General features: G+C 35.1%; 1 protein-coding gene and 1 long non-coding RNA gene across 2 annotated transcripts; one reads left to right on the plus strand and one right to left on the minus strand.

Moving 5' to 3' along the window:
• Positions 1–10,452: 10,452 nt before the first annotated feature.
• On the plus strand, positions 10,453–14,109 carry LOC120087771 (benzyl alcohol O-benzoyltransferase-like). The gene is made up of 2 exons (XM_039044664.2): positions 10,453–11,014; positions 12,913–14,109. Exons 1-2 carry the CDS (start codon positions 10,565–10,567, stop codon positions 13,801–13,803), a joined length of 1,341 nt encoding a protein of 446 aa, XP_038900592.1. The 5' UTR covers positions 10,453–10,564; the 3' UTR covers positions 13,804–14,109.
• Positions 14,110–19,581: 5,472 nt separating this feature from the next.
• On the minus strand, positions 19,582–21,526 carry LOC150033328 (uncharacterized). The gene is made up of 2 exons (XR_016523812.1): positions 21,169–21,526; positions 19,582–19,897 (listed from the first exon to the last, which is right to left on the minus strand). It is a non-coding gene; the product is annotated as an uncharacterized LOC150033328 (long non-coding RNA).
• Between the last annotated feature and the right edge of the window lie 4,365 nt (positions 21,527–25,891).

Below are 25,891 nucleotides of genomic sequence, written 5' to 3' on the forward strand. Positions count from 1 at the left end.
CGTACGTCCACACCTAAATCCAAACAACTCAAATTTATAACTATGTTAATGTTAAACTAAAGATAAAGTTAGGTTAAGCCATCTACCTGGAATGTTTGGGGGAATCCACGGAGCGAGTACTTCACAATATAATTTTTATTTCCTCTCACCTTCTCCTTGTATAGACCAACCTTGTCTTTAAGTGTGGTCTTCAAGGAGTCGAGTGTCCTTTGCCAAATGATTGTACCCCAATCAAGAGAGTTATAGTAGTCAATGTCCTCAACATCATCAAATAGGGTATGATCCACAACATTCTTCTACTTGTTTTTACTCATCATTGCAACCTCTGTGTTGTATACTAGGGTAATTTTCACTGCATTCTCATCATTTTCAAATACCAATTCTTTGTATTCTTCTTCAAGCAAATGTAAGTGGAATGCATCTGAGGCCAACCGACTACCAAAGTACTTGATAAAAAGTTCGTGTGAGGACTCTTCACTCTGTCCAACTCGCGTAGGAGAACGCCACAAACCCTATCAACAAAAAGTTGTCCTTCGAAAATGTGACGACCTTTCCTCTAACAAAGAAACTGATTGAGTCCATTCCTGAGTTCTTGACTTCTCTCAATAACATATGGTGGATTAGAGGGCTGTTGAATATAAGTTCAATGTCTAGGAATCGACCAAAAACTGTTCTCTTGAACATCTCTAACTGCCTTTCGGTGAGCTTCTGCTTTATAATCTTGTTGGCATTAGCAACATGGGCCAGACAAGTTACTTGGCCAGGAAACCTATCAACTTCACGAATTTTCAAAGATTTCGAAATCTTAAATTACTCCTGCATTGTTCAATGAACATTCAATTTATCAGTTAACAGGTCCGTACTAAAAAATCCCTAACAAAATATACTGTAAAAGTCTCGCTAATCTTGCTATCTCTCGCTCATCTCGCTCTAGCACATCTCACTTTAGCTCGAATCGCTCTAGCACATCTCACTTTAGCTCGAATCGCTCTAGCACATCTCGCTCTCGCAAAACTCATCCACTAACTTGTCATCTAACTACATCTTCTTCGTCCTCAACAAATGCAGAACACATCGAAACACAAAATAAAAGACCGATCAAACAATACCAACTTAAACAGACCCTAAACATGAAAGACAAAAATTAAATTCACTAACCCAGTAGAGAACTTTGATTACGGTAGTAGAGAACTTCGATTATGACACTGATGGCTTTGCAGAGTGAGATGAACAACACTTGCACGTACAACAATTTGTTTTCCCTAATATTGAGCGGAGGGGGACGACCGTTGAGTTTGAGTTGAGCGCTATAGACTAGAGGGGCATTTTTGTAATCTATTCCCGTGATGACGTAAGCAGAGGGTCAATTGATATTATTTTTTAAAAAGGGATTATTTGATATTTTGGACCCTATAATTGGATCATCCGTACAATTTTCCCAAAGTAGTACAATGCGCCGCCGTTGGATATTTTCTCCTGTCTCTAAAAAAGAGTTTCATGAAGGGGCTGCAGCGTCTAGGAAGAAATTCTTGCACTATTAGTTTCTTCTAATCTTCCGTATTCTTGTTTAATCATTAATCTTTGAGATTAATTTGTCCTTAGGTTAAATTTTCTATGGTAAGACTTGACTTGATCCCTATTCTGTAACAGTTTACCAGTATTAATCTAATTTATTCTTGAACTTATTTTGCATCTTTTTTCCTTAAGAATTACTATTGCAATTGTTTATTTTTATTTGGCCAATCGAGTTTAAATAGTAACACATGAACTTTTTTTAATAAAGTGTGTGAAATTATTTAAGGTAACTGAAAGTGAATATAAATCACTAAATTATTACTATAGGAAAAAGTGCCAACGATAGCTTCTAAAAAAACGTTATAATAGTTCTTTTATAGCGTTTTCTACAAATTCATGACAATCACATACTATTAAAAGTATGAGACATTTTATAGCATTTTTAAAATGCTATAAAAAGTCCAACCTTTTTATAGCCTTTAGTAACACGTTATGAAATACTTGACTTTTTGTAGAATTTACAAACCATATTTGATCTTTGTCAAACGTATAGTATTTTGTAAAAGCTATAAAAATACATTTATGCCTAAAATATGAGTTTATTGTTTGTTTATTATAGCTTCTAGTTGCAGTTACAATTATTTGTTTAGTGAAAGCTATAATAATCCTTTAGAAGTTTCAAAAAAAAAAAAAAAAAAAAAATCTTTCCATTGTTTTTAAAAACATTTGATACTTTTTTAGGAAGAACTTTTTTGTAGCTTCTCAATTATGTTCATATTGCTATCATCGTGTTTTATACCTTGCTACACATTAAATATGATAAGAAATATTTATAATCCACATAATCAAAATAAGTATTCACACAAGATTCATATTGTCGAAAAAAAGAAGAGATATATTGATTAATATCATACATTTGGTGATGAATAAAACATGAACTCTATAAATTACAAAATGTTGATATAAAAATCCAATTAACTCCAACTTAGTTGTGTTTGTTGTCTAGACATTGCATGCATTGATAATACTTCGGTGACCTACAAAAAGTTATTAAATATTAAAAAGTTAAGTAAACTTATTGAAATAAAGAACACAAAATAATAAATAGATACACATTACTACTAATTACATATTGGACGTGTGTCTTATGATGATAGAAGAAAATAAAGATGGAAAAAACAAACAATTGTATAATATCTACCTAAACAAATCACAAATATAGTCACAAAAATAACTCTCCTAAACTTTTTACCTTCAACAACATAGCAGAACCCTTGAAGTCATTTTTAACCAAATACACCTATTCTATAACCAAAAGATCACAAAAGTATCACAAAGTTAAGATTTTACTTTCCATTCTCTCAATAGTCAAAGAAGCTAAAAGAAATGAAGACTAAAAATAGAGTTGAAATATAAATAACACTAATTAGTTGGAGTTAAACATAGAGACTAAAAATAGAGTTGTCAGGAACTTATGAATGCAATGGATGTCAAGTTAGCATGATAATAAGAAAAAGGTGAAAGGATAAATACGATCATGCCAAAACCTGCAATAAAAATTTTAGAGGTAAAAGTTATTGGAAGTGTAAATATTCTAATGTGGAAAATAATACATACCAACCATCTTACTTAGTACCCATAAAAGAAAAATATCAACTGCCATACTCAACAAATTCTAGATTGATGGTAAAATTAAAAGACATCAGTAATAAGGCCTTCTGAAATTTCCACATCAAATCCAGAAAAACCTATCAAACATCATTCAAAAGAACAAGAAACAATACAAAATACCTCCAAAACAAATATATAACTAAAGGTTACCTGTGGTAATGTCGAGAAGAAAATAAAAAAGGAAGAATATTGGGTTAGGGTTTCAATCAAAACATATTTCAAGATAGATTATTATAAATTATAAAGGATGGTTACTTATAAAACAACAATGGAAAACTAAAGAAGGAAAAAAATAAATTGCTATCCTAAAAATAAGGGAAGAATAAATAATGAGCCTAACTAGGCCTAACCATAATGGAAAAACTAACTCTAAACAAAACAATCAAATAATGAAAATAAATGGAATGAATAAATCTTTATAAATCTTCATGTTGTATTTCCTATATCCCTTGAAGCTGGAGATGGTGTAAGCATTGGACCAAAACCAAGCTTGAAGATGAAGCTTTGAAGCATGGGCGAGCTCAATTTCTTCGTAAATAGGTCGGTCTGCAAGTTTGTGTGGAGGAAGTAACAAAGGAGGTAGAGATGAACCTTTCTTTGAGCTTGTTTCTTACTATATGGCAATCAATATCAAGATGCTTTATCCTTTCATGAAAGATAGGGCTGAAGGCAATGTGAATTGCTACCGTGTTGTCATAAAAGAGCTGTATTGGAAGAGAGTAGTTTACATGCAAGTCTTGAAGGATGGAAGTTATCCACTAGAGTTCGTAGTGGCCATGCTTAGATACTCAGCTTCTGTAGATGACTTAGAAACAATTGCTTGTTTTTGTGTTTTCTAGGAAATTAATGAGCTACAAGTAGAATACAATGCCCTATTAAGGACTTTCTTGAATATAGACAAGTAACCTAGTCAACATTACAAAAGACTTTGATATTTGTATTAGAATATGTAGGATAGAAGAGACCTTCATTGCTACATGAATATGTAGAATAGAGGAGGCCTTCATTGCTGCATCCTTTTAGGTATTTCAACAAAAGAATGACTGCATTCCAATGTGAAAGGCAAGGATTGTCCATAATGACCACAAATACCACTCTTTTGTGATACCTACTGTCCAACTGAACCTCTTTATTATACTCAGTAAACTTTAAGTCAAGGAGATAAACAACAACTAATTAAGCAGGTCCATTTTATTAAAACAATGTAACGTTTATACAACTCCAAGACTTATAAGAAAGTTTACAACAACCACTCTTAAAATCCTTCGGAAGTGTGACTGTGGCTTGTGGCAGACCTTGACCTTAGCATTTCACTTTGACCTTGACCTTGACCTACCCAACGTCTTGCACTCAACATTTCACTTTCCCTGCTCTTGCTTACGCATACCCAATGCATGAGCAACTCTTTGCAACGCCTCTTATCAACGCTTCAGCCAACATGCATCCAACCTCACAAACGCATGGTTGCCTTCTCATCTTATGCGTTAATGTCTCCTAACACTCAATGCATGGGTCCTTTTTGACCTTACACTTAGCCAAATTTCACCAATTATGGCTTAACTCAAAACTACTCAAGGAAAATCTATTTAACACTTAGAAATTTCATTTTCTTCAACATAGGATTTAACTTTCACTTAGTTAATTTCCTTAATCACTTGCTTAAGTAGGGAAAATGAAAATCCGGGTTTCACAGTGACAGAGGCAGAAATGGAACAAGTAGAAAGCTGGAGTGATGTGAGCTCAAACAATCTTCCCATTTTGTGACCCGCATCAATCATCTGCCCCATTTATGAATCCTGAACCTGACATTCAGTAGAAGAAAAAGAAAAGTTAAGCCAAGGTCACACAATTGTTTGATTGACGCAAGGTTAAAGATTAGGTTTGGAACACAATAAGTATTGGAAAGTTTCAATGTGGGAGTGTCAATTGAGCCAACATGAGATATGACCATACAACTGCAAGAGTGGAGAAATTGAACGAAATTACCCGTTTTAGCAAGTCCTGTAGATCACGCATCTAAAAACTAGTGAGGAAGGGTCGGGATCAACAGAGGAGGCAACAATAGCAACAACAGAGGAAAGACTAGTTTTAGGAAAATTTCTTGACTTTGGAGGATGACCTGGAAGTCAAGGTGGTCACATGAGACAATTGTCCTAGGGAAATCAGCAAAATTGTGCCTAAAGAGCTTACAGTTCTTACAAAAGAAAGCTCTAAGAGTATTGTGCAATTGGGTACTTGCGAGAATAATTTCAGATTGTTTGGAGGAAATGATGCCAAGTCGTTTCTCCTCAAACAGGATTTCCTAAATCGCAGTATCCAACGAAGGTAGAGGATTGCGATGTAGCGAAAGCAGCAAGGATAGTTCATATTCTGGATGAAGCCCCATAAGAACCTTAATAAGGTGAAGATGATCTATATATTGATTTTTGCTTGATCCAATTGCGTCCAAATTAGTTGAAGAGTTACTAAATATTCATTAACTGATTGGTCAATATCCTAATTGAGATTAACAAGAGTATTATGCAATTGGTAATAATGAGCCATTCCAATAGATTGAAAGCGGGTAGACAGGAAATCCCATAAACTTTTAGCATCATTAAATGCATCAAACTGAACATGAATAGCAAGAATAGATTTATTACCTATCTAAGTGATAATTTGGTGATTCTTATTGTCTCGATATTCTAACTATTGGATAAATTTATTATCATCCTCTAGGGCTGTCTTGACTGACTTAAAAATATCTTCAGTGATAATGCACCATAACTTGCACCTAATTAGAAAATTTTATTTGATAGGCCCAAAGATAGTTGGTCCCATCAAGAATAGGACGAAACAAGTGGCCTTTCTCTATTTTGGCGGACGCAGCTCGGTTGAAACATATACCAGATTGACGGCTCGGCTCGGCTCGGCTAGGAGAAAAAAGAGCAGATTGGTGGCTCGGATCGGCTGGGTGAGAACAGAAAGATCGACTGCTCGGTGGTGTGGCTCGACTAGGAGATAATAGACTCGACAGCTCGGCTCGACTAGGAGAGAACAGACCCGGGTGATGGCGTGGCTCGACTGGGAGAAAATAAATCAGTCACTAGGGACCTGGGCGACAGACGTGATTCACTGAGAACAAACCAGACTTGGGTGGCAGACCCGATTCAGATTGAAATGAAATATTAAAAAAATCATCCGTGATTCAAATTGGAATCGGGGTACGGTTGCAGAGGTAGGCAGTGGATGCACGGTCGTGGAGGCAGGCGGTGGACGCGCAGTCGTGGAGGCAGACGACGAATGCAGATGTGGGGCAGCTTCTATCTTGACTTCTCTGTTCTCTAGGTCGGCGGACGCAGGGCAGCTTCTATTGTGACCTCCTAGTCAGCGGCCTGCAGTAGACGAAGACAAGGCAGGTTGTCGACGGAGGCAGGGAGGGAGTCAGAAAGGTGGCGGCTGGGCTAAAGCAAAGAAAAAAACCTAGCTCTAATACCATATTACGATGTATTAAATCAGAAGTGTATTTTTTACAGAAGAGTACAGGGGTCTAAATACAAAGTTAGACTAAGGACCTAAAAAACTCTCTTCATATTTAACTAATTGGCCATAATATACATTGACCAATATACATTCACTAGTCTCGAAAAGATGATGTTGTAACAATGGATCTTTGGGCCTTCTAACTAAATCAGCTATTTGAGCAAGTTGGTCGCTCAAGCTCTGCATCTCAGCTCTAGTCTCCGTTTTGAACCAATGACTCTCTTGTTGGAAGCAAATATTTTCATATTCTATGATTGTTGCTAATAATCTCTCTCACAATATCCTCTAATAACATACCTTATTGGTTGTCTGAGTGCATTTTGATAAGTCAGACTAATAACTTATATTTCTATAAGTTATTGTGTATGAGAGAACTAGAATAATTAGAAGTCTTTGATGGGAAAGTCATTAATATCATGAGAAAATAGAGAAAAAGACCTTATTTGCATTTATTGGATGCAAAACTAAGATATATGAAATTTCAATCACTAATCCAATGAATAGGCAGGAAAATAGAAGAAAACAAAGAAGAAACCAACTTGCATCAGAAATGACATGCGGCAAAGAGTAGTCATGCGACAAGGATACATCAATTGCATGGTAGGAGACCACCGACAAACGCAACAAGTGACGTGAAAAAGTTATCTGATACGCCTATTGTGGTCCTAAGTGGCAGAATGATCCCCGCATCTAACTATATATAAGGGTGGACCTAAAAGAGAGAGGGATATCATATTTCATTAGAGAACATTCCATTCGACTCCATTTCCAAGATAAATTCTCTTGAAAAATTCACCATCGACCATCTCCACCTGATCTGCTGGGAACTAGAAGCTCAAGAGGTTCTCTTCTTCTGCTCAACTTTCCATCGATTCCAGAGCATAGTGAAAGAAGTAGAAGGACATCCAAGCTCGCGGGAAGCAAGACATTGCTGTCGGCAACATGTTCATCACCTTCCAGCATTACTTTTCTATTCTTATTTTATGCTATATTTAAACTATTGTATCGACTTTCTAAAAATGCAATACATCATGAACTTCGTCTCTTTCCTCTTCTTTATTTTTACTTTTTTCACGATTATGAGTAGCTAAATCCTAAGTGCAATGAGGTGAGTTTAGCATTAATCCCACGAGCATAACCTAAATGGATATTTATGTTGTTTAATGCATGTTTAATATTTATTTTGGGTTTCATCTAGCTAAATAATAGTTAACTACTTGAGAGAGTAAACGACGGTGGATTTTATTAAACATGTCAAGAAGTATCTTTAGAGATAAAGACAACATTAAGTTTCACTAACTTAAGCATGCATCATAGAGATATGATAGTTTGGCTAGCTCACCGAGTGGTGAAAAATATGTCTATGGTTAAGAACATAAACTGAAACTTGATATTATGTTCAAATGGTGGATAGTATTCATCACATTCCCATTTCTCACATTTGCCTTTTTCTCCCTAATTATTACTTTGCTTCTTCACTATGCAAATTAACCATTCACTCCACACCATTAAACTTTTTTTCTTACTGTCATTTACTTCTTGCATTTCCAAAAAATACATGAATATTAGTGTGTCTTGATGCCTGTGAAACCTAGTAGGATAACATAACTAGATTAGTTGGTTCAAAACAAAATCCTTGTGTTTGACTTCGAACATCATCGAGAACAACTCTTAATTAAGTTTATATTTGAGCTTCTTAAGAGAGAACTCAAAATTTTTAAGAGATTTAATCCATTTGACTCTAATATGCGAGACAACACAGGCACAATAGGATATCAACATAGTGTCTCTGCTACCAAAGTTGTCCATATCCACAGGACTGATCATAATTGATTTAACTTCCATTGATTGCTTTTTTTTTTTATTACACTCACTCCATTGTTGAACCCTTGCAAGAGAAACCAATTGCTCTGGAGAACTTGAGAGAGAGATTTATTTAAAGAAAACCCTTGCACTCTTTCCAAGCAAACTTTACCTGAATCCAAAATATAATTTGGGAGCCAAATTTTGATAATATTTTAGGAACCAACTTTAATAGTTAACTTTATTAGAAGGCCATTAAGAAACTCTTTTCAAACTTCAGAAACAATTAAAAATCAAATTCAAACTTCGATGACCACTGGCCAAACATGTTATATAAGTTAACCATTCTACTATATTCAAACAAAATGTTATATAAAAATAATGAATATATAATTTAGCAAGCGATTCTTATTTTCTAGTTCACCGATATATAATTTAACTCTCAATTTTTATAATTATAACTAATCATAATCAGTATTTAATAAATTCATTACAAGCAAAAGAAAAAATTTAGGTATCTAATAGATAGGAAATTGAAAATTGAGACTAAACTTGTAATTTAATCTATAAAACAATTTTTTTACGATCATATAAATATTATTTAAATGGATTGATAAATAATATATAGATTAAGGAATATTTATTATAGAATTTTAATATATCATTGTATAATAATCCACTAAATATACAAGAAAAGAATAATGATACTTGAAATATTCGTCAAAAATTTTTTAAAATAAAATTTAAGTATTTTTTTGGATAATTTTTAAATATAGAAAAATGAACCAAAATATTTATAAAATATAGTAAAATTTTAGAATTATGCTAATAGACATTGATAGACTTGAGTTGATAGACACTGATAGAAGTCTATCGGTGTCTATCAATGTCTATCATTGATAGTTTTAAAATTTTACTACATTTTATAAATATTTTTAGCATTTTTGTCATTTAAAATAATTTTTCTTTTTTCTTTTAAAGTATAATTAGAGGTAGGGGATTCAAACTAGGAACCTCGTGGTTATTAAGATATTTATATGTCAATTGAGTTATATTCGATTAGGCAAAATGATAAAAAGTTATACCTAGAACAAGTAAGGAATGTATCCTCAAGTTTCCATACTCATTTAAACATGTACAATTTATCTACCTTCCTAGTCGTCTTTTTTTGTTGTTGTTGTTTAAATTTATTTTTACAGTTCAACATACATCTGAATGAAGATCAACCTTTTGTTTTTCCAGTTCAACCATAATACTGCTGGAGAATTACAAACCATGAATTATATAGACATTAATGAGCACTGTGCGATAGATATTATTACAATATTATAGGGTGAAAAAAAAGTGTGGAAACATTTAAATTTAAATATGATTAAAACATAAAAACATAGGTTTGATATGTGCATATATAATAAAATCATTGTTAAAACGTTTAAATTGGATTGAATCATCAAAATGAATGATATTTGTAGATGTTTGTAGTTACTTCCCTTTGATGGGTTATGTACGAATTTTGTATTTATTTTATTTTATTATATATATATATATATATATATTTTGAAGAATTACTAAGTTACTATAAGTTGCTAGCTAATATATATATAACAACTTGTTTATTCATTTGGATCATCCCATTCCAGTTTGAAGAGTTCTCATCTTCTCTCTTTCTTTCATTTGATATTGAGTTGTGTCGAAAGTAAGTATATCCCAGAGATTTGTCAATCAGATCCGAATAGTTCGAAATTGTTGTTTTTTACCATAATTGATCACTATATTGGATACCCTACTAACACAATTACTATACTAGCGATGGATGGAAGACGAATAACTATCTTCGTGATAGCATTTAATACTATACTCATATTGCCATCAAGTCCAATAATTCTGACCATTTAAGTAGTGTTGCCTAACTTGGTTTAATTCATTCATGATGACATAAATTTGAGAGAAAAATGTAAAGAAAGAAGGAAAGTTAGTTAAAATCCCTCCTTGTACAAATAGTTGCCTTGTTCCTCCCCAGCTGATAATTTGAAAATTTCTTTGTATATTGACAATGTCCACAACAAGTGCTCTTGTGTTCAAAGTAGAAAGATGCCAACCAGAACTAATTGTTCCAGCAAAACCAACACCCAAAGAGTGGAAACAACTTTCTAATATTGATGACCAAGGAGGCTTTAGATTTCAAGTTCCAATGATTCAATTTTACCCACATAATCCAAGCATGGAAGGGAAAGATCCAGTGAAGGTGATAAAAGAGGCAATTGCAAAGACATTGATTTTCTACTATCCTTTTGCAGGCAGAGTTAGAGAAGGGTTTGGTAAGAAGCTGTCTGTAGAATGCACAGGTGAAGGAATCTTGTTCATTGAGGCAAATGCAGATGTGAGTCTAGATCAGTTTCAGGATTCTTCTTCTCTTCAACCTCCATTTTCATGTATGGATCAACTTCTTTATGATGTTCCAAACTCTGGTGGGATTCTTGATTCTCCATTATTGCTCATCCAGGTATGCTTCATTATTCATTTATTCCATACCATTATTGTTTTGAAATGAGATTCGAACCGAAAGATGAAGAACAATGAATGAAATGACAAAAACTAAACACCAAAATTGAAAAAAATGAATGAAAAAATACAAAAATGAAAAATTAAAGTCTTGTTTGGTAACCATTTGATTTTTTTGTTTTTGTTTTTGAAAATTTAGACTATACCATCTACATTTTTTACAATGATTTGCATCTTTCTTAGAGTGCAATGGTTGAATTCTTAGTCAAATTCCAAAAACAAAAACAATATTTGAAAGTTATATTTTTTTAGTTCTCAAAATTTGGCTTGATTTTTTAAACCATAGGTGAAATCTAGATAAGAAAGGGAGAAATTTGGAGGTGGAATTAATACGCATAGACTTATTTTTTAAAAACAAAAACAAAAAATAAAATGGTTACAAACGGAACTTGAATTAAATTAATTCTAGAGTAGGCATAAGGATGAAACCTATTCTCTAATACAATTGAATTGAGATAACACCAATCATTAATGGAGTCTTGATACCAAGTGATAAATAAAATTATCTTAATTATATTTGAGAACTCCTCTTATTCTATGTGAACTCCAAAAAATAATGGTTAGAAATCACTTTTAGTTCCTAAGCTTTTATATAAGTAGCAATTTAGTCTCTTAACTTTGGTTTGTAACGATTTAGTCGTTGTACTTTCAATTTTGTAACAATTTAGTCCTCGTACTTTACACATCCCTATTGTAAAAGTTAATTAAAGGTTTAATGAGATTTCATGCATAAATAAATTGTTAAACTAATTAGAGACTCAAAATTTTTACAAAATACAAAATCTAAATCATAAAATATTAACCACTGACATATAATTTTGATTAATATTTTTATGTTAGGAACTATAATTGTGAAAATTTTGAAAGTACAAGGACTAAATTGTTATATATTAAAGTTCAAAGATTAAATTATTACGAAAATGAAAGTAAAAAGATTAAATTGTTACAAATCAAAGTTAATTTCATAAAAGTTCGGGGACCAAAAATGTTTTTTAACCTAGAAACAACCTCCAGTAATGAATTGATAAACAAGCCTCATGAAAGTTAAAAGCATTGTTTGCTTGGAAAGATGATAAATGATCAAGAAGAAATGTGAACTTGTTTCTATCTTCAAGATTTTGAACTCTCCATAATTTAACTGGTCAAATTAGAATTAAGTTATAAAACATGCGTTCTAATCACAATACAAAGAAAACATAAACTTGAGAGAGATTTTGACTTAACAAGAAATTCCATTAAACTTGTTTCTTAAATGAGAAAAACATCCACCCTATTTGTACAAAATGAAAAGACATCATGAAAAGACAACTTTTAACCTATGCAATCTAAATTACTAACAACCCTTCAACTCCATACATGAATCTTTGTAAATTTCAATATATAAATTTAATAGGTACATAATGTATTAAATATGTGGATGAATCTAGATTTCTAGATTCATTGTGTCTTTTAGATGAAGGTACCTTTTGAAACTCGATAGGATGTAACCCTTCATCATGAATAGGAACCTCAGTTTAGAAATAAGCATTATTATTGCTTCTGGGAGTCTTTTACCTCTAGCTCTTATCATTATCACTTATTTCTTTATCATTTTTTTTTATTCTCTCTTTGTCTTCCTTTCCTTATATTTTAGCGAGACCTTATTCTTATAAAGAATACAATACCATCTTAATTTATGATGACAATTATCATCTTGAATAATTAATGTCAAACTTTTGTTGATAATTGGATAAATGTTGTTTATTTAAACACTATCCAATTACTAATACGGTGAAAAAAACTGAACCCGAAATTAATATGGAAACTAGACTAATTTAGTTATTTTAATTGTTCATGTAGGTGACGAGACTCAAGTGTGGTGGTTTTACCTTTGCTATTCGTTTTAACCATACGATGACAGATGGCTTTGGTATAGTTCAATTTCTAACGGCCATAGCTGAGATGGCTCGTGGGGCTGTTGCTCCATCTGTTCTTCCAGTATGGCAAAGAACTCTCTTAAATGCAAGGGACCCTCCGAGAGTCAGTTGTGCCCATCAGGAATATGACCAAGTTAATGACACCAAAGGCACCATAGTTCCCCTTGACAACATGGTTGAACGTTCATTCTTCTTTGGCCCAACTGAGATATCTATCATTCGCAAAACTTTACCCACCCACTTCCACAATTACTCCTCTCCTGAGCTTCTCGCAGTATTTATTTGGCGCCTTCGTACCATTGCCCTTCAACTTAGCCCAGAGGAGGAAGTGCGTTTTCTTTCCCTCGTGAATTTACGCACCAAGTTCAGCTCTTTGCCATTAGGATATTATGGCAATGCATTTGTTTTCCCCGCAGCACTTACTACTGCAGGTAAGCTTTCCCAGAATCACTTGGGTTATGCTATAGAATTAGTTGAGAATACTAAAGCTAAGGTGACAGAGGAGTACATGAAGTCTATGGTAGATCTTATGGAGGTCCAAGGACGACCCCATTTTACTGTAGTTGGGTCGTTCCTTGTGGCCGACTTGACAGAAGCTGGGTTTGAGGATGTGGACTTTGGATGGGGAAAGGCCATATATGGCGGATCTGCCTCTGGGAAAGTTGGACTTGTACCTGGTTTGATAAGCTTTTGTATACCTTTTAAGACAAGAAAAGGGGAAAAAGGAATTGTAGTGCCTCTTTGCTTGCCTGCTCCAGCCATGGAAAGGTTCATGGAAGAAGTTAATGCCTTGCTGAAAATAACAAACCTTTGAAATTGGAAAACTCCAGGCTGCATATCACTCTTCTTATCTGGTCTATAATAAGAAAGGACTTAGGTGACTGCATCCAGATTTATGTATCCCCTTCAATCACATAGATAAAATAAAAAAAGAAAAATATTTTTTTTTGTAACGGTATTAAATTAAATGCGTGAGTTGGGGAGAACCGAACCTCTGATCTAGAGATTGATAGTACACACATTGTGAAATTGATAGAGTACAAACACTATGACAGTTGAACTATTCTTATTTTGGCTTGTCACATAATAATAGTTGAGTTATTCTCATTTTGGCTTGTCATATAATAACTTGCGATTGAACACTTGAATGGATTGCATAAAAATAAATGTAGCCTAGAATATACTCAAATATTTTTTGGTAAGGAATCATATATACACATGTATAGATACATGCTTTATAATTTCATCATAAATTTTTGGGGCAATTGCAACTTTAATAAAAAACAAATAAAAAATTCGACGCGCGTCCCTAAGTTTTACTTTTTTTGCAAACATGGCAAATGACTTCCGCTTGAAAATTTGATTACTATCTAATTTCTATGTGATTGTTATGTGATTGCTATCTGATTTCTATGTGATTGTTATATGATTGCCACACCTGCAACTACGAAAAAGTTGAAGTCACAATTTTGGTTTCTTAAAAATGTATTTTCCATACAATGCAATTTCCCTAAATTTTTTAATAGTCTTCCAGAATTTAATTATTGTAATCTTTTTCACCAAACAGTAAAAATTTAATGGCGTCATCAAATTATTAGTATTCTAAACAATGACGGTAAGACAAGATTTTGGATTTTTTCCAATGCAAGAAAGTGTCGGGGAAAGCCTCAAATGCATTGGAAGAGTTTCATGTCGATATGAAACAATTTTAATAACAAAATGTTGAAAGCATTGACGAGCCTAGTCTAAATTCACTCTAAATCTCACAAACTTTTAAGAGAAGAAACTTGTTCTCTTAGAAAACTCAAAAACTCACAAGAGAAGAAAATTGTTCTCTTGAAACTCAGTTTCTTTTCAAACTTCAATTTGCTTCTATTGATTTTTGATTCTTTTCTCTTGCATACAAATGAGGGAAATGAACTCTTATATAGTACTCAAGAGACACTTCCTAAAAGACACAAAATAAATGAAGTATATGTATACATATCATTCATGTACTTGAACAATTACATGTATCTAGAAATGCATGTATCTTGAAATTAGAAATGTATCTAGGAATGTGTTATCCATAATATATCTAGCTTATTAATTTCTAACATGCCTCCTTAAGCTAGACTTCCCTGACTCCGAGCTTCTCTTTCATTTTCAAGAATAAGTCTGTCTTTAATTGTTTTGTGAATATGTCTGCAACTTGATCTTGTGTCTTGCAATACTTGATATATATTTCTCCATCTCTGATCAATTCTCTGATGAAATGATACTTGATCTGTATGTGTTTGCTTCTTCCATGAAAAATTGGATTCTTCGAAAGGGAAATAGATGATTTATTGTCACAGAACATGACAGTCCCTTTCTCTTGAGGACACTTCAATTCATGTAGTACCTTTTAAGCCAAAGTGCTTGACAACTAGCTGCAGACAAAGAAATGTATTCAGCTTCCGTTGTTTACAATGCTACAACATTCTGCTTCTTTGATGCCCACAAAACTGCTCCAGAGGCAATATTAAATACATACCTAGAAGTACTTTTGAAATCATCAATATTTCCTCCCTAATCACTATCACTGTAGCCAACAAGAACGTTATCCACATTCCTTTTATAGTGGATTCCATGATCAACAGTTCCAAGAATATATCTAAGAACTCTCTTTCCAGCTTCCCAATGATTTCTCTTTGGTGATGCCATAAATCTACTCAATAAACTTATTGAGAACATAAGATCAGGTCTAGTTGTAGTTAAATACATTAAACTTTCAACAAGACTTCTATAGATGGTGGCATCAAAAGCTTCACTGTCATCATGCTTGCTTAACTTTAAACCTAGTTCCATAGGAGTACTAGCAGGATAAGCATTCTCCATTTTGAACTTTATCAACAAATCTTTTGCATACTTCTTTTGGGAAATTGCAATCTCATTATCACCTTGTTTAACTTCAATACCAAGAAAGTAATGAAATAAACCCATATCAGTCATCTCAAATTCTTTCTTCATGCTCTCTTTGAACTCATCAATCATCATGTTTGAATTTTTCGTAAAGATTAAATCATCAACATATAGACAAATCATCAATAAATTACCATTTTCGTCTTCTTTGGTGTAGAGAGCATGTTCATAGAGACATCTTATGAAACCATCCTTAAAAAAAAAAAAAAAAAAAATATCGATACGTTCGTATCAGGCCCTTGGTGCTTACTTTAGCTCATACAATGCTTTCTTCAATTGACACACCTCATTTTATTCTCCAATTTTGGCATAACCAAGGGGCTGCTCAACATAAATTTTGTCCTCTAAATACCCTTTTAGAAGTGCTGACTTGACATCCATTTGATGAACTTTCCAGTTATTTTGTGCTGCAAGGGTTAACATCAAACAAATAGTCTCCAAGCGAGTTACTGGTGCAAAAAATTCTTTGTAATCTACACCAAACTTTTGTTTGTAACCTTTTACCACGAGTCTGGCCTTGTATTTCTGCACTTCTCCATTTTGCTTCAGTTTTGTTCTATAGATCCATTTGACTCCAAGAGCTTTTCTATTCTCTGGTAGTTTGACTAACTCCCATGTCTCGTTTCTTCTGATTGCATCAATCTCTTGATCCATTGCATCTTTCCATTTCTCATCTTGAATTTCTTCTTCAAAGTATATAGGATCAACATCTGCAAATAAAACAAAATCAGCATGTTCATCATCTTGTATTCTTCTTGAAGTATTATAGATCTCTTGAATATTTCTCGTCTTCCTTGGAGTAGTTTCTTCATCACTTATGGAGTGTGATGAAGAAGGTGAAGTCAGTGATTGAGTCTCTTCAAGCTCCAAGTCTCGAACATCTTCTTTGCCATTCATGTTAACAAGTAATGGATTCTGGTCTTTATTTGATGCATCCCATTGCCAGAATTTTGCTTCATCGAACTTGACATCTCGACTAATAATAACTTTCTCACTTACAGGGTTGTATAATCTGTAAGCCTATGAATTCTCACTGTACCCAACAAAAATGTATTTTTCTGATTTATCATCTAGTTTACCACTTTTCTCATCTGAAATATGAGAGTAAGCAATACACCCAAACACTCTTAAGTGACTAATAGTTGGTTTCAATCTACTTCATGCTTTTTGAGGAGTAATATCTTGCACACTTTTAGTTGAAGCTCGATTTAGGAGATAAACAACACAAGTTACTGCATCTCCCCAAAATTGATCTAGAAGCTTCTTGGCCTTCAACATACTTCTTGCAAGTTCCATTATTATTCTGTTTTTCCTCTCTACAACTCCGTTTTGTTGAGGAGTTCTTCGAACAGTCTTTTGATACTTGATTCCATTTTCCTTCAAGAAATCTACAAAGAATATATATTCTCCTCCACGATCCGAATGCAATGCTTTCAATTTTAAGTTACTTTCATTTTCCATCATTGCTTTGAATGTCTTGAAACATTTGAAAGTAGAGCTCTTTTCTTTTAGCAGATAAATTCACGTTTTTCGAATGAATGTGAGAAAATAACGGTTACCTCCATGTGTAGTGGTTCTCATGGGTTCACATAAGTCTGTATGGACAAGCTTGAGAGGTTTTGATGCTCTCCAAGAACCTCCAGTCAGAAATGAATTTCGATGATGCTTTCCGAAAACACATGCTTCTTTAAGTTGATCTTCCTTTTTAATATTTGGCATTCCTCTCACCTTATGTTGTTGACACATGTGAGACAAAGTGTCAAAAATCAGGTGCCCGAATCGACATGCCACAACCATGAAGAGTCATTTACTAAAGTCTCAAAACAAACAAGCTTCTCATAACATATTTTAATTGGAAACATTTTGTTGTGAGTCATGCGTACCTCCGTTATGAGACCTCCATTCTTGGTTCTAATTTCACATATGTTATCTTTAAAGATAACATCATGCCCTCTTAGGAGAAGTTGCCCAACACTTAAAAAGATTGTGTTTGAGACCTGAAACATAATACACATCAGTAATTCTTTTTGCTCCCTTTTTTGTCTTGACAAGAATATTTCCTTTTCCTTTGACCTCAAGCTTCTTGTTATCACCAGACTTCACTACATTTTGATGAGATTCATCTAAAGATATAAAAATATCATTTCTTCCTGTCATGTGGTTACTGCAACCACTATCAAGATACCATATTTCCTCAGTGCTTGTTTCTTGGACGTTGAATGTGAGGAAGAGAAGACCTTGATCATTATCTTGTTGCTCATGCATTAGAGTGGTTTCTACTTGATTAGAATTAGCCTTCTTAGACCAACAGTCTGCTTGAAAATGTCCATAACGTCTACAATTGAAACATTGTATGTGAGAAAAATCTCCATGACCACCACTTCTGCCTCTTCCTCTATTTGAACTTCTTTCCCTTCCTCTATTTGAAGAAGATTGATTGTTTCTGCTCTCTGAGTCTGAATTTGTTACGAAGTTGGATCGTCCATTGCCTCTACCACCACGTCCATCTCTTCTTCCACCAGATCGCCCTCTAGAGGAGGATTGCATATGAAAAGCTTCTTATGAAGGAGTAGAATCAAACAACTTCAATCTGAGCTCATGAGATTGAAGAGATACCATTAAGCTATTGATGGAGAGAGTTGATAAATCTTTGGATTATTCAATTGCTACAACAATATGCTCATATCTTCTAGTCATGCTTCTAAGGATCTTTTCAACCACCCTTTGATCTTTGATTTTTTCTCAATTTGATCTCAATTGATTAACAATTAAGAGAACACAGTTGAAAAAATCTTCAATAGTTTCAACATTTTTCATTCAAATGGTATCAAACTCAGTTCGAATTGTTTGCAATCGGACCAATTTTACCTTTTCTTCTCCTTCGTACAAATTCTGCAATGCATCCCATGTTGCTTTAGCAGTAGAGACTTTTGATATTCTTTCAAAAATATTTCATCCACAGCTTGGTAGATGAAAAATAATGCATTCTTATCTTTTTTCTAGTATCTCTCAACTCATTGAGTTGTTGTGGTGAAAGACCATCCTCACTTTCTGGCTCCAAATATCCTCTGTCAACAATATCCCAAAGATTTTGAGATCCATAAAGAACCTTCATTTGTTAGCTCTACCGTCTATAGTTTTTTCCATCAAAGCGAGGAAGTTGAGGCTGCAACATGTTAGATGACATCTTTCAATCCTTTTGCTCTGATACCACTTTGTTGAAAGCGTTGATGAGCCCAGTCTAAATTCACTCTAAATCTCACAAACTTTTAAGAGAAGAAACTTGTTCTCTTAGAAAACTCAAGAACGCACAAGAGAAGAATATTGTTCTCTTGAAACTCAGTTTCTTTTCAAACTTCAATTTGTTTCTATTGATTTTTGATTCTTTTCTCTTGCATACAAATGAGGGAAATGAACTCTTTTATGTAGTACTCAAGAGACACTTCCTAAAAGATACAAAATAAATGAAGTACATGTATACATACCATTCATGTACTTGAACAATTACATGTATCTAGAAATGCGTGCATCTTGAAATTAGAAATATATCTAGGAATGTGTTATCCATAATGTATCTAGCTTATTAATTTCTAACACAAAATTGTTAGCGTAGAACCATAAATAGAGCAAATAATGATGATAAGTATGCTTTTGTAGTAAAATAACCTAAATCATTATTATTCTTTTATGAAATAAAAATCAGTTCTTAGTTACATAAACAAAGATACATGACTTAGCCTATAAATAGATATCAAATTGATGAATTAGGGATTGCATGTAAAGGAAAAGCATATCTGATTTGTTGCTGTAAAATTATTTTTTGAATCTTCAATAAAATCTTCTCTCATACAGTGGATGTAGGTATTGTAATAGCCGAATAGCTTTAAAAATCTGCTGAGTATCATCTTCTCTTCCTTATCTACACCTTCTTATCTTCTTCTTCAATATATGAATCTTTATCAATGCTTATGCAAATCATTTAAAACAGAGGGGTAAAGAGGAAGGGTTAGTCGTTGAGAAAGAGAGCAAGAGTTCGAACAGAAGGTAGAGTAAAATTGCTTTTGCATTCTTTTTCAACCATTACAAAATTAATAAACTTTGTTGCATAAGTAAGTGAAGGAAAATTGGCCACATTATCCTTGAGGTGTTTTCAATTCTTCCACACACATGTTTAAAAATCTCAACAGATTGAGCTTGTAAAATTTAAGAAAGCTCCAAGAATTACTTTTTTGATTAAGAAATGGTAGTGACTCCCTATGGCATAGAGAGGTTCGATGGAAAAAGAGACTTTGCTCTTTGGAAAGCAAAGGTAAAGACTATTATTGGCCAATAGAAGGCATTGAAAGCCATTACCGATTCATCTAAACTTCCTCAATCAGTGATCAAAGAAGAAAAAGAAGAAATGGAGAGTGCAGCCAACGACACAAATGTTTTAAATTTAAGTGATAATGTATGTAGAGAAGTAATTAATAAAGAAACGACATATGAAATTTGGGTGAACTTAGATGAACTATATCTCTCAAGCAACCTTCCTAATTGAGCATACCTTAGAGAATTTTTTTTTTTACCTATAAAATGGATTATAATAAATTCTTGGCTGGTAATCTTAGTGGATTCAAGAAGTTGTCTATTGAATTCAAGAGCTTAGGTAACAAAATAGGTGAAGAAAATGAATCATTAGCTTGCTAAACTCACTTCCAGAGGCCTATAGAGAGGTCAAAGTGACTTTCAAATATGGAAGAGAGAAGATCACCATAGATGCTGTGATTTCAGCAATCAAAACTAAAGGGTTAGAGATCCAAGCTCAAAAGAAAGATTTACTAATGGAGAAGGGCTGTTCTCAAAGGGAAAATCCAAAAATAATTGGAAAGATGGCAAGAATCAAAAGGAAAAAAGTAAACTGAACTGCAACTTATGTTATAAGATTGGTCATATAAAGCAAGATTTGTTCTTCTTTAAGAAGAAACAAAATCAGAAAAAGCTAAAAGAGAAACAAGCTGTAGAAGCTAAGGAACCTAAAGCTGAAGCATCAGTAGCAGATCTGGACAATTTCATCTTTGATGATGCCCTTGCCACATGACAATATTGAAGAGATCTATGCCTGTTACTTCGATTTTGTTTTGAAAAACACGACATAGAACAAAGAAATACAGTACACAACATTCACAATGTGTAAATAGTAGGCTAAGCATGCTTTAACAAAAACTACAGGGAAGAAGAAAACTTATTGAAGAACCTTTCTTCAACCTTCTCCAAGACTTTAAGAGTTTCACCAACTCTTTCTTCATGTACTAATCTCCCACGAATAGTATGAAGATGCCAACGTCGAATCTTCCGTATGATTCTCTTGGCAAGAGATCGATTGGTGGAAACTTCCTTTTGAAAGCTAGAGAACTTTATTTTGGGAGAGAATTCACAGAGAAAGAGAACAAGGTTGAGAGAGAGTGATTAGAAGGGGAAGAGAGTTCAAACTTGCAGAATAATTCTGCATCCTTGAACTCCCCTCTCTCCTTTTTGTTAATCATGAAGTGAAAAGAAACCACTCACTTCTCATTTTAATTTAATCTCCCCTCTCCCATTTAGCCCGACAAAGAAATTTTTGGTTGAGACTGAGGTGGACAAGTTAGGCCATCTGGGCCAATAAAGCTAGGCCGAGGCCGAGGGGGTAAGTTAGGCCATCTAACCCAATATTTTTTCTGTTCTTGGTCTCTTCCTTCCTTGGCTCATTGGCCCGTTTCTAACACTCCTCTGACCCTCACACGACTGTCACTATTTTGATTTTATCTTTAATAGTTTGCACTTCTGAGCTCGTGATTCTTGATCTAGAAATGACCCATAACATGAGTCCCCACTCCCTAATTTTAATTTTAAGAAAAAATACATCGAGTTTGATCTTGATCAATCCCGATTTGGGAGTATTGTCTTTTTGATAGTTTTAGCCCTACATGATGTGCACTTTGGTGTTTTGGACTATCAGATGTTGAAATTCGAATGATTGTTGTAAGAACCCATTTAATGACCTTGGTTTAAAAACTAAAAGTACTTAAGTTAAATAAAAGGTGAACTAAAAGGAAAAGAAAAGTAAGAAGTGAGATGTTGGTTAGGAAAAAAAAGACAAAACAAAATTAATTTAAAAAGAAAATAATAAATTATGGCCGAAATTTTTGAGGAGGGGCTGTTAACATGTGGGTGTCATGTGGCAAAGAAGGGGGGTGTTTGGATTTTGTTCTTTTTTTTAAAAAAATAAATAAAAATAAACCAATTGAGGAATCCATGCAAACTTTAAAAGGGAGGGGAAGATAAAAAGCAAGGGAGATGCAAACGTTGGACGAAAATTATGGGCTTGAAGAAAGTGGAAGAAGAACATTGAAGGAAGAGGGGAATTGAAGAAGACGGTGGATAGTTCATTTGTAGGACAAATCGACATCAGAGCGGTTTACAAACCAAATTTTACACTTCAAAAGTTCGGTGAACGATTTATTTTATAAAGTTATTTATTGTTTAACAAGTATTATGAAATTTTATGAAAATTATCATTACATATGATTTCAAGCAAGTGTTATGTGTTTGTATTTTTGTTAATTATGCTATAATTTTTATGAGATTTTCATGATTCTAAATATAACTGTGATTTTCATATATGTTTTGAGATAATTTATGTTTATTATGAAATCATGTATCAATTGGATATGATTTTAAGGGTTCAAAAGTGGCAAACATGTTTTAAAATTTGACTTTTAGTTTAGTAAAGTTGTACCCATAGTAATTACCCATTGAACTCACGTGAATGTGTTTCTGTAGTGTAGTCATGATATACATGAGGGCTTTGAGACCCACTTCAGTACACATAGTCTTTGGGTCATGTGTTGGGGTACTATGCTTTTTGGGGCTGCTCTGTGTCACAATTGCACTTTCTGAAACTTCACTTAGCGATTGTGCGGCACTTGTTCCCGCTCACGAACAAGTCACAATTCAAATACGAACAGCTAATGGCACACTGGGTACCTCTCGTAACCTCTACCCCCGTTCTTGGAGAAAACGGTTTTATAAAATGGGTTTGGAGAAAAGGTTTTCGTAAATAGTTTGATTGTAAGAATAAAGAAAAGAAAGATTGTAGTAGGCTAGAAAACAATAAGCAACAACAACAACTTTATAACATACTACTTCGGATATGGGGAAGTGATGGTTAGTCTTATCCCCATATAGTGCATTCTAAACAAAAATACATCCACTACCATTGCATATGGAAATGGGCGAGCGGTCACTCACTAAGAAAAGTACATATAAACCTAACTACCTAGCAAAGAAAATACATAGGATGAAAGCATAGTAAAAAGAGGTGGAGGCGGTCATGCGGCCATGGGCAACACGCCCTGGACAAACATGATCGTGACATTCTCCCCCACTCAATTAGTTGACGTCCTCATCAACCGACTCTGCTCGAACTCAGCATACTGTTGAGCAGCTGCCTGTGAGGCCTTCCATGTGCTCCCAACAAACTTCTCTGTCTTGGAGGCTTCTCCACTTCTCGAGGAACTCTTCCCAGCCTGGTCCTGGTCCTTCCACTCTATCACTCCTTCCCGTAAGTCTCTCATTGGCTTCTTCTCCTGCCATTCTCTTCGTTGTGGCTTGCAGATGGGTCACCAATCTACATCTCTCCTCGGCATGGTTGGGATGATAGGGTTTCAGTCTACTTATGTGGATGATAGGATGAATCTCCATCCACGATGGCAACTGCACCCGATAAGAGTTTTCCCAACCTTTTCAATGACTTCCACTGGTTTCTTAAAGTTGCTCATGAGGCGATATTCTCTTTGCCCACGACTTCGAAACTGTCCCAGGCACAAATTCACTCGAACCCAGTCTTCTGGTAGAAACTCTCGGTGTCTAGGCTTCCTCCTTCTCCTTCTTCTCTTCTTTGGAGCTGGGGACTTGTGTAAACTGTCCGGCTCAACAACACTACACTGCTCCAAGACACGCAGAATGTCTTGGGGGGCCTTCTCTTCCACGATTTTGACTGACTCGTGGGTAACGTCCTTCTCCAATTGGAGGGCCGAGATCATCCTTATCCCCTTCGGCCGTCTGATCTCAGCATTCACAACGGTGGGCGTAGACTCGGTGATCACTAAACACTTGGTGAGGGGTATCGGTATTACCTTGTGCTCAAGCAAGAACTCCATTTCCAATACCACATCAAAGTCATCCATCTTAACAATCATGAAATCAGCAGGGCCACTCCAGTCCCCCAAATTTACGACTGTCCTCTTTTCCATTCCTGTAATCGGCAAGGCCTTAGAGTTCACTGCTTTCATTTTACCTACGCCTCCCTCCCAATGGAGATTAAATCGTCTGGCTTCTGTTTCGGACATAAAATTATGGTGGTCCCCGAATTGACCATGGTCAATGTACATCAGTCCGCTTCCATGGGATCCATTTTCTTCCCCTACATTCTTTTGGAGGGTAGCTAAATATCTCAGGGCCCCAACCCATGGGGTTCTATCTTCCTCTGCTTGCACATTCTCGTCTTCTATCTAAACAGCCTTGCCTTTCCAGTCCGAAGTTAATGAGGCTTGGAAAGCATTAAAGGCGGCTCGTTCCGGACATTCACTCGCCTTGTGCGGACCCTTGCATATATGACAGGATAAAGGCCGATAAGAATTCTTCTGATTCTGCCCCCGCCACGTATTTCTAGTCATCTGTTGAGGGGGTCTACTGTTCCCATTGTTATCTTTTTCTTCCCCACTGTTTCTTGATGGGCTCGGACCGTTGCTCTTTCTCCCTCTATTAGGGGATCTCGAGTGTTGTCTCATCTCCTGAGATTCATCGATCAAGTCAAATAACCGTTCGGCCACTGCGTATGCGGCTGGGAGATCCTGTATTCTCTGCTCATACAGTTTTGTTTTCGCCCACGGTTTCAGGCTTTCGACAAATTAAAAAACTTTGTCTTTTTCGGACATGTCTCTTATGTCCAGCATCAATTCGGAAAATTGTTTCACATAGTCCCTAATAGTATCAGTATGTTTCAACTCCCGTAGCTTGTGTCTTGCCAAAATCTCAACATTTTTGGGGAAGAACTGAGAACGCAACTCTTGTTTCAGTCTCTCCCACGTGTCGATGGTACACCGTCCCTCTTAGACATCCATGAAATGGGATCTCTACCATAACTTAGTATCCTCTGTTAGGTGCATCGTCGCTAGGGTGATCTTCGATTCTTCAGTCGTTGTGTTCGTAGCTCTAAAGTACTGTTCCATGTCAAAGATAAAATTTTCTAGCACCTTTGTATCACGAGCCCCACAGAAGGGCTTAGGCTCAGGTACTTTTACCCTGTTGAATTGGGCTGCACCCCCGACCGGGGCTTGATTTCCCACCGCTCTCATGGTAAGGTTAATTTTTGCACCAATGTTTGCAATCTCTGCCCGGATAACATCGATGGTGGCTCGAAAGTCCTCAGACATTTCGTTCACCATCTGAATGATCACTTTCTGCAAGCTGTCTAGTTCTTTGACACGCTCTTCTATTGGGGCAACAGATCTCGACGAACAACCCCCATGCTCGAGAGGCCTATCCATCGTGGTTTTTGCCTCTAAGGTCTCAAACCTTGTCAACAATTCTCTGACGGGCATCCCGTCTAAGCAGCCAGCCATCGCATCAATTTCATCGACCTTGTCGGCGACTTCCTGTAACCAAGTCTCTGGAAAACGAACCTGATCAGGGACTTCTATTAAATAGAGCATTTGCTCTTCAATCTCGACCAATCGATCAACATGGGACTTGCCCAACTGCTTCGTAGCAGACATGATCGGCTTCCTAACTCTATGAGCCGACGTGGCTCTGATACCAACTGTCACAATTGTCTGAAGCTTCACTTAGCGATTTTATGGCACTTGTTCCCGCTCACGAACAAGTCAACCAATTCAAATACGAACAGCCAATGGCACATCGGGTACCTCTCGCAACCT

This window comes from Benincasa hispida, chromosome 10 (genome assembly GCF_027475165.1).
Source record: "Benincasa hispida cultivar pf3 chromosome 10, pf3_genome.v1.1, whole genome shotgun sequence".
In the NCBI taxonomy this organism is placed as follows: domain Eukaryota; kingdom Viridiplantae; phylum Streptophyta; class Magnoliopsida; order Cucurbitales; family Cucurbitaceae; genus Benincasa; species Benincasa hispida.

Coding starts and splice junctions, on each gene's coding strand:
- LOC120087771 (XM_039044664.2), top strand. CDS start 10,565: ATGTCCACAACAAGTGCTCTTGTGTTCAAAGTAGAAAGATGCCAACCA. Junction 11,015..12,912: donor CTCCATTATTGCTCATCCAG/GTATGCTTCATT, acceptor TTGTTCATGTAG/GTGACGAGACTCAAGTGTGG.